The sequence below is a fragment of the Protopterus annectens genome, chromosome 7.part0 (genome assembly GCF_019279795.1).
Source record: "Protopterus annectens isolate FY-2018-M chromosome 7.part0, PAN1.0, whole genome shotgun sequence".
NCBI lineage: Eukaryota > Metazoa > Chordata > Ceratodontiformes > Protopteridae > Protopterus > Protopterus annectens.
The window spans coordinates 312,311,288-312,324,124 of record NC_056739.1 but is presented as its reverse complement, the minus strand read 5'-3'; the positions used below and the strand labels follow the sequence as shown (position 1 = coordinate 312,324,124).

General features: G+C 40.8%; 1 protein-coding gene across 5 annotated transcripts in view; it reads right to left on the bottom strand.

Moving 5' to 3' along the window:
- The window catches only part of SRGAP2 (SLIT-ROBO Rho GTPase activating protein 2), a 1,651,541-nt gene that overhangs the window by 628,377 nt on the left and 1,010,327 nt on the right, over positions 1-12,837 (bottom strand). For all 5 annotated transcript variants that reach the window (XM_044076850.1, XM_044076847.1, XM_044076851.1 and 2 more), the window contains one exon: positions 10,777-10,905. In XM_044076850.1, coding sequence (XP_043932785.1) covers positions 10,777-10,905 — 129 coding nt within the window. The remainder of the gene's footprint in view (positions 1-10,776; positions 10,906-12,837) is intronic.

The following is a 12,837-nucleotide window of genomic DNA, read 5'->3' as shown; positions in this document are numbered from 1 at the left end:
TAGAAATGATTTTCCTTCTGATTCTTCTGATAAAGATTCTGAAATTTCTGTTTCTTCTGATGACCAGGATTTGCCCTTATCTACCTATGAGGATTCTGATGCAGAGGACTCCATACCCACTGCTTCCACTCCAGAAGATTTCTCTTTTAGTGAAACTCTGCACACTCTTAGGGAGCATTTCCACTGGGAAAGCCAGGATTACTCTGACTCCAAAAAGAGGCTTAGAGAATTCTTACTCCTACCTCAACACAAGCCTTTAGCTATCCCTCCTGTACTGGACAATGTAGATGATGCCTTCTTGGAATCTAGCCTGGCCCCAGATACTTTACCTCCAGCTCCCAGGTAACCTGACCGGTATTACAGAATATCTGATTTTCACAAGTTCCTCTTTAAGAATCCTACTGCGGACCCAGAGACCATTTCACAGGGACCCAAAGGCATTAAGGCTACTACTGCCAAAAACCCTACCCCCCCCCCGATAGAGATTCCAGGGCCCTGGACAGATGGGGTAAGAATGTATACACTTCGGCTACTTTGGCCATTAGGGCCTTAAACTGCCAGTTTCATATGTTAAAGTATCAGCAGCACATTATTGGTTTACCTAAACAGAAAATTATGTTGATTCCTGACTGTACTGAAAATAAAGAATTACATGATTTAATGCATTCTGCTCAACAAGTTGGTAAACATACTTTGCAATGTGGTTTTGACTCCTTAGAGGCATCTTGCAGGGCTGCTGTCACTGGGTCTGTTCTTAGAAGGCATGCTTGGCTTAAGGAGCAAAGTTTGCCAGATCATGTTAAAGCTAAATTGCTGAATGCTCCCTTAAACCAAGACCACCTGTTTGGCACCAAAGCAGAAGAAGTACTTAAAAAGATGGAGGAAAAAGCTAAAACTATGCAAACTGTTAAAGATTTCCTGCAAGTACAGCCTCCCAGATTTAGTAGGCATTGGCCTTCTAAGAACTGGTCCTTTCCTGTCTTGTCCAGGCCTTCTCAGTCCAAACCCAGGAACAGCAGACCACCTAGGCTACAGTCTCAAGGTACTCACAGGCTTAAGCAGTGGGGGGCTCCCACTTCCAAAGCTGGAAGTAGTAAGACACCCCCCATGGTAAACTGTCACAATGACTTAACCTTACACCTGTCAAAGCCCTGCTCAACTGATTGCTCCTTTAGGGGGAAAGATTGCCCTGCATGCAAAAAACTGGGAACCCATTACCAAAGACAAATGGGTTTTAAGTATAGTTTCCCAAGGATACAGATTCCATTTCCACACTTTACCAACCCCAAATGGTTGGCCAGACCTACCCCCAAATCAGTGGGCAGAGGCTCAACAGCAGGTTCTCTCTCTTCTAAGTATCAGGGCTATTCAACCTGTCCCAGCAGAGGAATGGGGACAAGGTTTTTACTCAAGACTTTTCCTGGTACCCAGAAAAGACAACTCCTGGCATCCTATCCTGGACCTGTCTATCCTAAACACCTTTTTGGTAATCCCAAAATTCAAAATGCTAACTCTTCATCAGCTGCTTCCCATGTTAGGCAAAAATGCCTGGTTGGCAGCATTAGACTTAAAGGAAGCCTACCTGCACATCCCAATAAGGGAATCTTGCAGAAAATACCTGCATTTCAGAACAGGCTACATGCACTATCAGTTCTCTGCACTGCCCTTTGGCTTATCTACTGTGCCCAGGGTATTCACAAATTGCCTAGCTCCAGTCATTGCATTCTGCAGGCAAAGAAATATTCAAATATACCCATACCTGGACGATTGTCTAATTCAGGCAGAAAGCCAGGGCATACTATTAAACCATCTGGCATTTGTAAAGAAACTGCTAACCTCACTGGGGTACACCATAAACGAAAAAAAATCTCACCTAGTATCCTGCCAACAAATTGCATTCCTGGGACCAAGCTTGAACACAACTTCCCAGATGGCCTACCTCACGCTAGAGAAACAAGTTTATTTGACAGCCTAGTTCAAACTACTGGCCACAAAGACCCAGCTATCTGCAAGGAAAATACTGCAAGCCCTGGGAATCATGGCCTCTTGCATCTCACTAATTCCATATGCAAGACTGCATGTGAGGAAACTACAATGGTATCTAAAAAGCCTATGGTGTCAACATTCTCAGGACCTGGAAACAATGATTCCTATCATTCCTTGTATAAAGTCAGAGTTCCTTTGGCGGGCAGAGGCATGCTACCACAACAAGGGACTGCCATTCACTCTACCCCCTGCCACCCAAACCCTAACAACAGATACATCAGACTATGCATGGGGGGCTCACTTGGCAGGGCAGTGCATTCAGGGCAAATGGAACCAGAGTCAAATGCATCTGCATATCAATCAAAAAGAAATGTTACCTGTACAGAATTCTCAGCCTTCAAGGACCACATTCTTCCAGGACAATAATTGGTAAAGGCAGACAACACCACTGTTATGGTACATAAACAAGCAGGGGGGGAATCCACTCATACCCTCTTTGCAGACTAGCCATGGCTCTGTGGAACACAGCCTTGAGCTACGAAGTGCACCTACAAGCTCAATCCCTGCCAGGCAAGCTAAATTCACTGGCAGATGACCTAAGCAGAAATCACATGGACCCACACGAGTGGAAACTGGAACCAAAGATATTCAACATGCTGAGAAACAAATGAAGGTGCCCAGAGATATACCTGTTTGCCTCCCCTCAGAACTATCAACTGGACAAATTCTGCACAAGGACTCCCCACAGACAAGCTTGGAAAGTGGATGCCCTGTCCTTCACCTGGGAAAGCCACTCAGTTTATGCCTTTTCCCCTCTGCCTCTCCTCTCGAAAGTTCTACTAAAGATCAAACAGGACAAACCAAGGACAATACTCATTGCACCAGACTGGCCACGCCAACACTGGTACCCCCCTCTTATGCAGCATGTCACTGCTGGAACCATGGCACTTGCCTCAGACCCCTTACCTGCTGCCCCAGCAGGAGGACCAGATTCTGCAACCCCAGCTTCAAACCCTGAACCTTGCAGCCTGGCTAATTACCTGAGCTCTCCAATACCATCCCTCAGTAAGCAAGTGCTGGATGTCATCCTGGAGGCAAGGAAGTCTAGTACTAGAAAATCCTATGCTGAAAACTGGAAAAGATACTGCTCCTGGAGCCAAACTCAGGGGATGGGCACATTAAGCTTTCTGGTGTATTTGCTTTTTGTTAGAGGTGTAACCTTGTATAGAATTGCTTCCCATTATGGGGGCACCAGACATCTGGGGCAAGGAAAAACTGATGTAATGGCGTCGGCTGCATGCTTTATACCCCTGACTACCTGACGTCATGGAAGAAGAGACAGCAACTGACGCAGGACCCAAGACTTTGATAATGAGGCCGGCTGAGGGCTACCTGCAAGCAGATAACCCAAATGTAATGACTGCAACAGTGAGTACACTCGAACATCTACATTTATGGTAAGTGTACACAACTGTACTTTACTTATACTAGTAACACTACTACATCCTGGTAACCAAACCAAGCACATTTTTTCCAAACTTTGACAGTAACATCAAATCAATAAATTTAAGATTTTACTATTTCAAGTAGCAGTTCAAGCACTCCTATAATTTCACAAACATGTCTGAATCACATCTCAACATTCAGTAACAATTACATAGCATTCCTGTTTGTACAAACACATTTACTTTATAACCACATCTCACTCCACTGCTAATGCTCCTTAAATTCACTTATCCTGCATTCCCAACTTTAGACTGAAGGTAAAGATAATTCACTTAAATTTAAACTTTGTATGAATCTTTCAAGTTTTAGATTAAAGCAGCAACATCCTTATTTCCATCACATGTAATAGTCCAGCTTTCCATGTTTACTTATCAAATGTTCCCATTCTTTATTAATATTTCCCACATATTCCACTTCTTATCAGATAAATATGGATCCGTCCAAGCTGTCCAACCATCATGATCTCAGACATGTACAAATGAACAGCAGTACCTTCTCAGGAAAATCAGATTTTTCTTCCCATTCATTTTCAATCTCTAATGTATCCATATTTCTTAATTATGCAAACTCTAGCTTTACATTCCACATGCATTTAAGTCAAAATTATATAAAATTTCTAAGATCCCGATTCCAAAAGAATTAACTTTACACTTTGAGCAGGTCTTTTGGAATCTGGCCACTGGTGGAAAGCCTGTTTATAGACAGCAGGCCTTACAGAAAAGTAAGTTACTTACATTAAGAGCAAATCTATTGGTATTAGGGCAGAAATATGCAGAGAGCAACTCTTTTGGAATCTGGACCTAAATCCACTGAAAAACCTTTCTCGAGAGATCATGAAAAGTCATCATTCTTTTGTTCCAGTACATTTTCAACACTAACAGAAAAGACAGTTTAAGCTTCAGTTTTCTGTTTTTACACTGAGATCACATCCATGAATTATATCCTATGCTGCACAGTTACTTTAGAATAATAATGCTCTATGAACACAGGTGTTCCTTTAACAGTCAATGTGTGCCTTGCCTGCCACAGTTGCCGAAGCACTTGCTCTTTTTCCCCAACACTATGTAAAAACACCAGAACCAGCTTAGACTTTACATGCTTCAGTTTATTTCCCAGTAACCTTTTTGGTTGGCTCAACACCAAATAATCTCCTAGAAAACCTTGTACAGTCTGCCAACTTCATTTTAGCATAACCCAGCAAAGCCAACTTTTCCTCTCTTGCCAAAACATCTCACATTTGTAGATATTCCCTTCTCAACGTGTCCTCTTTAGAAAATAGTAACCATTACATCAACTACTTCTCACATCTCCATCAACTGATGCCTGATAGAACCCATGGCTTTCCAATATTCCTGGAGATTTTTCACCTTATCACAGCTAACTCTACTGTAGAGATTTCAGAAAAGCTATTAAGTTCTGCAATGCAGCTTGAACAGCTTCCAACCTATGTGTAGCTTTCTGTACATCCATTTTCGGCACTCTTTTTGACTTTTGTGGTACAGGGACTAGAACCTCAAAAGTATTCCCTCCTGGTTCACATGCTGCCTCACCTCCCACATATCTCTAACATTTTCACACTTCTCTCTCTCTGTCCCAAAGCATTGTTCAAGGGATACATCATCACCCATCTTAGGATCCAGCTTCACTAGTTTCTAGGTTCATAGGTAGGTATTAGGATATCGACCCTGGGGCCTATACAAGCCCAGCCAAAAAGGTACCCTAGCTTTTACCACCCAAATAAAATTATTTTCCTGTGCCACTGTCGAGCAGAGCCACAGAGGTGATCCCCGGGGCGAATTTCCTATTTCCCATCCAATCATCAAGATTTTTCTTGAAGAGTGCTAATGAGAAGCTTTGTTTGATATAGATGGGTAGTTTATTCCAGAGTATGGGAAGTCTCTGGGACAGGAGTCTATCCCTCCGGCATGTTCTGTTTATTGTGGTGACAAGGTTTAGGTTCCTAGAGCGTGTAGCTCGGAGGGATTGGGATTTCTTTAAGTGGAGCATGTCCAACAGCTCTGGGTTTGACATAGCTTTGTATGTTAGGCAGAGATCACCTCTGAGTAGGCGATATGCGACAGAGTAAAGCTGGAGTTTTTTGAGACGGTCTGCGTCTAACATGGCCACTGGTGGAAAGCCTATTTATAGACAGGCCTTACAGAAAAGTAAGTTACTTACAGTGAGAGCAAATCTATTGGTATTAGGGCAGACATATGCAACATTAACATTTTTAACAGATTTTTATTTTAAACAACCCGCAGAGGAAACCTTGTAACACCAGGCATATTCTGTCAGGATGACTCACTCCATTTTGATAGAATTAATACATTTAGTAGCCAGTGATACAGCAATAACACATTGGAAATTAGCAACCAAAACTCTACTGAGTACTGCTTGTCAAAATCTGAGCACATAACTAGGTTACAAGCAATCACTACTCAGTTCAACCTAACTTTAACAACTCTGTGGAAAGAGGTGTGCACTTTCTGCATGTATAGCCAAAAAGTATTTGAAAGTGACACAACATATCATTTGCATACTAATGCGTGTACATAATAAAAACTGTGCAGAGTAATATGAAACATGCCAGCTGGTACTGTAATCCGTTTTGCACATTTTTATTTCAACCATTTGCTCAGGTCTGATGCAGACAAAGAACAAAGGAATGTAAACAAACCCTTGAAATGGTTCCGTCAGTGCTACAATCAGCTTAACACGTTGCCACTCTTTCTTTAAAGGCAACTTGCCCACTAATGTAACAATCGTTAACATCTGGATGCAACAAAAGGCAGATTTTTTTCTTCTATTTATTTCTGTTAAAAGCTTAAATCCTACAACAAAGCATATTCGTGGTATGCAAATACTCAACTGTAAATCAGTGGGGACAAGGAATGTGTAGAATATTTCCAATGGTACGGCTCTGTCCTTTTTCTCATTGTGCAAATTTCAACATAGACAGCTTGTACAGTTAAAATAATTGTAAAAAAAAAAACACATTGAAAGCATAAGGTGACATTATCTAAATTCTACTTCTAGACAATTCTGCAAGGCAGTGAATGCACACCCCTGCCTTACACAGCATACACCATGGAATTCACTACTTTCCATTTCTTAAGCTCAAGAATGCCTGCTATGTTCTAATGTTTTATGTGACTTTTTATTAACCTTTTAGACAAGTTATATTAACTGTGCAGTTTCTTCTGTTTATGTACCTGGCCTTTTACTGAAGAATGCAAAGACTTAATAGGGGAGACAATGTGACTTGAAATCTGTTTTTATCCCTATTTAGTTCGATCTGCAGTGTGGAATTTATTGAGATCTTAAAGCAAATCTAGACAGGGGTCCAGGGAAGTAAATACTGTGGGAAGAAATAGCCAGGGAATTGTTATGGCTAGGCTTGTATAGGCCCTAGGGCCGATAGCCTAGTACCAACCTATGAACCTATTGTCTCCCTAAACGTGTTTTTTGCATATATTTCTTCCTTGTGTCACTTACAATAACTACTTATCTAAATCATGTAAGGTTATGTAAATCCCTGAGACTTGATCCTCATGGATCCACAAAGCACTTGTCATAAAGCTTTTTGGTTAGCCAGCTGCTTACCCTAAGGTTTTCTCACCCTTGTGCTCTAAAGTACATCTAAAGGTGTAACACAATACTGACTTCGTTGTTAGAAGGAGATCTAAGGACATTTTACTAACTTTAATTCCTACAGCATTTATACAGAACTAATTAATGCTTTCATTTGTCGTACTCCTTTTTTCACTTACATTTCCTACCTTTTGACTGTATTTTTAATGATGTTTTCATTTTCTCTGGTTCCCGAGACCACCAAGGGAAATAAGATACCACACCTTTTAGGGCTGCTCTATACAGACTTGAGGTCAGTGTTAATATACATAGTGTAAGACCAAAGTACGGCTGTCCTTAGGGGGAATGCCACACTAGCAGAAGGACTCCATGGTACCCCCCCCCGCTGTACACTGGCCCCCACACATACACTAGTGCTCCACTATCACTGCCCCCAGATGTTTTTTTTTTTTAATTTCCCTTACTCTTCAGCTTTTTTCTGTATCTTCAGTGGATCAGACCACACTGTTATAACAATGGAGGAAATAACTGCATTAAGCCATTAGGTCCCAGAAACTATACTGAGAATCTAGATGTTCAGAGGTCTGTTTAAAGTCCTTCCCCCAATGTTTTTAATTCAATAACTGCCTAAACACAAATCACGACTAAAGAAAAGAAGTTACGTTCTTCAAATCGGCATTTTCCTTCATCCTTTCAACACACCTTAATTAACCAATAATACACTCTAATAACTGTGAAATGGACACTAACACTGCCCCTGGAAGACAAAATTCACTGACTTTCACACAAGCACACAATGACACTGACCTTAACAAGCCAGGTAGTGTATCACAAAACACACACACACACACACACACACACACACACACACACACACACACACACACACACACACTGCACAAATGGGAGTAATGCCAGTTCAGCTACATCCAATCTTTGGCGAGTTGGAGGAAACTGCAGCACATTGATAAAACTATAGAGATACAGCGAGAGAACAGACTTCAAACAAAGCCATAGCCAAGAACTCAGGACTGCTGAAGCTCCAAGGTGAATTTGAGAGCTTTTATCTCTCCATCTTTGACCAAATGATGACTTGAACAAAAGACAAACACATGTGAGTACGCGTGCGCATGCACGCACACACACAAAATCCCATTAGGGTTGCCACCTTTTCAAATGCCCAAAGTGGGACATTTTTTCAAGAAATGTGAGATTCTGCAGGAGAAAACATAACCACGGCCAGCGCAAAGGACAGAACTTCACTTTTTTGCCAAAATAAAAACTTATTTTTGTAGCACTTGAGTTGCTTATGCTGTTTCATACAATATTTATGTGTTTTGGATACAAAGTAACTGTTTTATGCAACTATTAAAGAAAACTTAAGAAATACATTTTGTCTTAAACTCTCAGGACTTTTGCCATTTTTTAGTTTTTTTCACAGGACACAACTGTCCCTCGCAAAGAGGGGACAGGTGGTAACCCTAAATCCCATCCACTCATAAGTCAAAGCAAAGATCAATTTACAGATTTCAGCATAAGTGCCAAGCCAGTTCAATGACGGTTTAACTGTGATCAAACAATGGCAGAGTAAGAGACATGTTGATCAAAAGACGGCTACCATAACCAGCAACACCAGCTATTTTTCTGTCTATGCATACTTCACACGTCAGACTACAGTAATTAAAAAAAAAAAACTCTATTGATGGCCACAGCATATGACCACACAGCACTCAGTGACAGTATAAATACTTTGAATCTCTTACTGCAAAAATCAGGGACAAAACTAAAACTAATGGGGATACAAAGGCTCAAAATCAGACAGTTTAAATACGGAGTTTATATTGCTATAATTAAATAGTTTTGCATTAGTCCATGTTTTCTCAAGGCTATGGAATCAAACTCAAATATCTATCATTTAATGACTGCAATTCTCAACAGTTTACCAGAAAAAAACACTATTTTTATGAGTAACAGACCAAATACAATAGGCAAAAATCAGTGACATTCTTTAGTTTGCAACTCAGTTCCCCACAAATGCACACCGCTTTGCCCTACACAAAACAGAAAAAAAGCTTCTTTTAGCAGGCTCCTCTTCATATCAATGTTACGTCTAGAGCTGCAGTCAACTGTCCACTATAATCTGGCTGCCTGACATTAAAAACAATTACCTGCTTATTATATAGACGGCTCTGAATGATCTACATCCCATTGCTATTTGAATCTCCCTCACCATCCCTTTATATTCACAGTTCACAACCCCCATGCTACCAGCTCAGTCACACTCACAGGGAGCACAAGGAATCCTAGTTTATTGTGTAGCTTGAGGGTAGGACCAAGCCAGTACTGTTGGACTTAGGGTACATCTGTCACAGGTGCCACTGACAGAGAAGCATGTTTTCCCTTCCCTCTCACAGAAAAATAAGAGCACCATAAAAGTACCCCTAATTGAATGCCACTCTAAGAACTCCCCTCGTTTGCCTATGGACAGATCCAGCTATGATTGAAAGTATTCATTTAGAGAGCTCTTAAAGTGGTAAATCTTCACTGAGAACATAGCACCAGTCATAGCACCAGTCACAAACAGATTCTGCAGCTGGCTCAAACACGTTTGTTATTCAAACAAACAGGAATACAACCAGATGTTTTATACCACCTATGCGGTGATGCAGGGCCTGATTTTCAACAATATCTTCTGCCATTCTTGCAGATTCAGGTGTTCAGAGCACTTCCCACTTGCATTACATGTCTACAGGGTCTCTGAAGTCTAACAGAGGTCACATGACTTGTCAAACTAGTACCCTCTTCCTCAATTACGTTCACTGTCGCTACATCAAAAAAGTGATGTTCTACAATCTTAATGCCACAATACCAAAACAGGCGACCAGATTAAGTAGCAACCACCAAATTATGTCAGGCTTTACAGCTCATTTTGAATATAGGTTGTGTATCACCATGTATTCTAAATACCACTACAAGGGGAGCCAAAGAAACAGAGTTTACAGATTACCCATTTACATCAGCTAAACTACACAGTGGACTCCTGTTCTCTCTCCTTTTGACAGTAATTTGTACTAAAGTTCTCTTGCATTTTACCAAGTTTGTAAAGTGAGCCAATGATGAATGAACCTCAGAAGCCCTATGTACAAAAACAGTGCCCTGTCACTTTAACCACACTGCCTCCAGTGGTATTACTGAAGAAGCACACTTTTAACCACTGATTTTCCTAGCCTTCCTATTGCAAAGCTTTCCCAACCAGTAACAACCATCAAGTATCATTTCAAATGACACTTCTGTAAGTCTGTAAGCCACAAAGTTTGCATAACATTTTGCAACAGAACAGCTTCTATAAACTTAAAATCAAAATTCATCATCAGTACTGAGCTGTGGTTTTAGAAATAAAGCCACAGGCACTTTTGTCAAGGGAGTGTCACGTCTGCTTCAGAAAGGTGGTATCCCCCTTTTGGAGGAAGTCTCCCATTGTAGTAAAAACTTAACTACCAAACACTTGCAAAAAACTCTGTCACGTTTCTCAAAAGAGGATATAAACAAGAAATCTTGTGGCTACACGTGCCTCTTAAAAAGATTATGAGCATAGAAGCAGGAAACCATCACTTCTGTACAGTTAATCAGAAACCCAAATAATGCCAAACCAAAAAAAAAGTTAAAGATCAGCCAAATGTAATAGACACTTACATCAATCAGGTCAGACACGTCGTGGATGTAGTACTTAAATACAGATGCATTTGTTGCCTCAAGGACCAACAAGTAGTCATTTCTTGCCTTGATAGCTTTCAGTTTGTTTTCTGTATACTTTGCCTGACGCTGCAAAACAAAGTTGTTAAACATGTTAACTTGTTTTTGTTTGGTTACGAATAAGAATGCATACAGGAATATTATCACATTTGTAACACATACAGATTATCCATCACTCACTCTGTGGTGTCTGACTGAAAAGCTTATTTGCATTTCAGATACCAAAGAACAGTTCTGAATAATTCAATCCTCCACCTCCTGCCAAAGACCACCACCACCATTTCTTCCCAGAAAAAAACATATATGGCACCTGCTTGAATACGTGCCAAACTAGTACCCCCTCCCCTCAGTTACGTCCATCATTACTACTTCCATAAAGGTGATGCTCTATAATCTTAATTCCACAATACCAAGAGGTAACCAGAAAGAGGTGCATCAACTGAATTATGCCAGGCTTTACAGCTCATTTTGAATGTAGGTTCTATCACTATATATTCTAAATACCACTGCAAGGGGAACCCGAAGCAACAAGAGTTCACAGACAGCTAAACTAAACAGTAAGCTCCTGCCCTGTCTCCTTTTTACAGTAATTTGCACCAAAGTTCTCATGTGCATTACCAAGATCGTAAAATGAACCAATGAGGAATGAACCTCAGAATCCATACATACAAAAGCAGTACTCTGCCACTTTTGCCACGGTGCCACCAGTGGTATATCTGAAGCACATTTTTGACCACATTGATTTTCCTAAATTGTCCCTTAGCCAAATTGGATCTTAAAACTGCTTACTGTTGGGGTAGGAGACTGAAATGTTATTAACAAGTGTGATTAGTCAGAAGAGCCAATTGTCCTTGGTTCTTTAATTCCCCATGATTGAACTAAACTGCAGAAAAAGTTTTGTTCCTTATAGCTACAAAATTTGTGAATGGATTTTACTTTCTGTTTAATGAAACTACAACTACATCAGTCTTCAAAAATAAGTGGAGGTTTCCTTTTCCAATGGGTGAAATACAAATGCCTTGTCTGACCTCCTATTCAGTCGACTGCATGTGCAGCTCTAAATGCAAATTCCTTCGACCGCGAATGGCATGCACTTTTTGTTTTCTAATTTAGTTTAGTCTTAGTTATACTCTTATCTATAGTGTACAGTAAATTTTAAACTCTACTGCTTTCTCTCATCTGGTCAGTATCAGTCTCTCTCTGAGACAGTTTCAACTTCTAAATCTTTTTTAAAGTAATTCTTTGCTTGCCTTCAACAACAAAGGAACCCAGGAGGTTACCTGCCATAGGCAGGTGATTGACATACTAGCAGACGTGCAGCAGATTGCTTAAGCAGATAACACAAGTTACCTGAGCATTTGTATTGTTATCACTTCCAAACTGGCAGGAGGAACTGAAGGTGTTACGAAATAATCCTGTGTTTACGTATGGTGCCTTCATGGCTAACTTAAGAACCACTGCTTTCAGCCCCATTGTGCAAATAGAACATATTAGAAGAAACTAATTGCTTTTATCTTTAACAGCAGACAACCATCAGTCAAGCTCATTCATTTAACTTTAGGGCAAGAACCAATCTCGGAGACAAATCACACAGACAGCCACCAGGGTTTTATATTAATGACCAAAGCCCCCAGTTTCAGGTGCCTTATGATGCACTTGATTGCATAAGGGTCTGCTATGCCTTTCCCTCCACACAGATGTGAATGCAGTCATATACCTCTCCAGGAAGGCTACTGCTTAGTGCAGTTTGGCAGAGTTATAGTCACATCCCTGGTCCATATGCTATGGGCTACATGTTTGCTTGATTTCAAGACTCAGCAATGCAGTATACCAGATTGCCTCCTTCACCTCAAGGTAGTTGAGATGGGATCTGCCACTTAGTTCCACATTCCCCAGTCAGCTTTTACAGCACACCAAAGCTGATAAGTGAAGCCAGGTCAACTAGGCTGCAGTCAGATCCTCATGCCTCTATGTCACAGAGCTAACCTAGAAGCAGTAGTT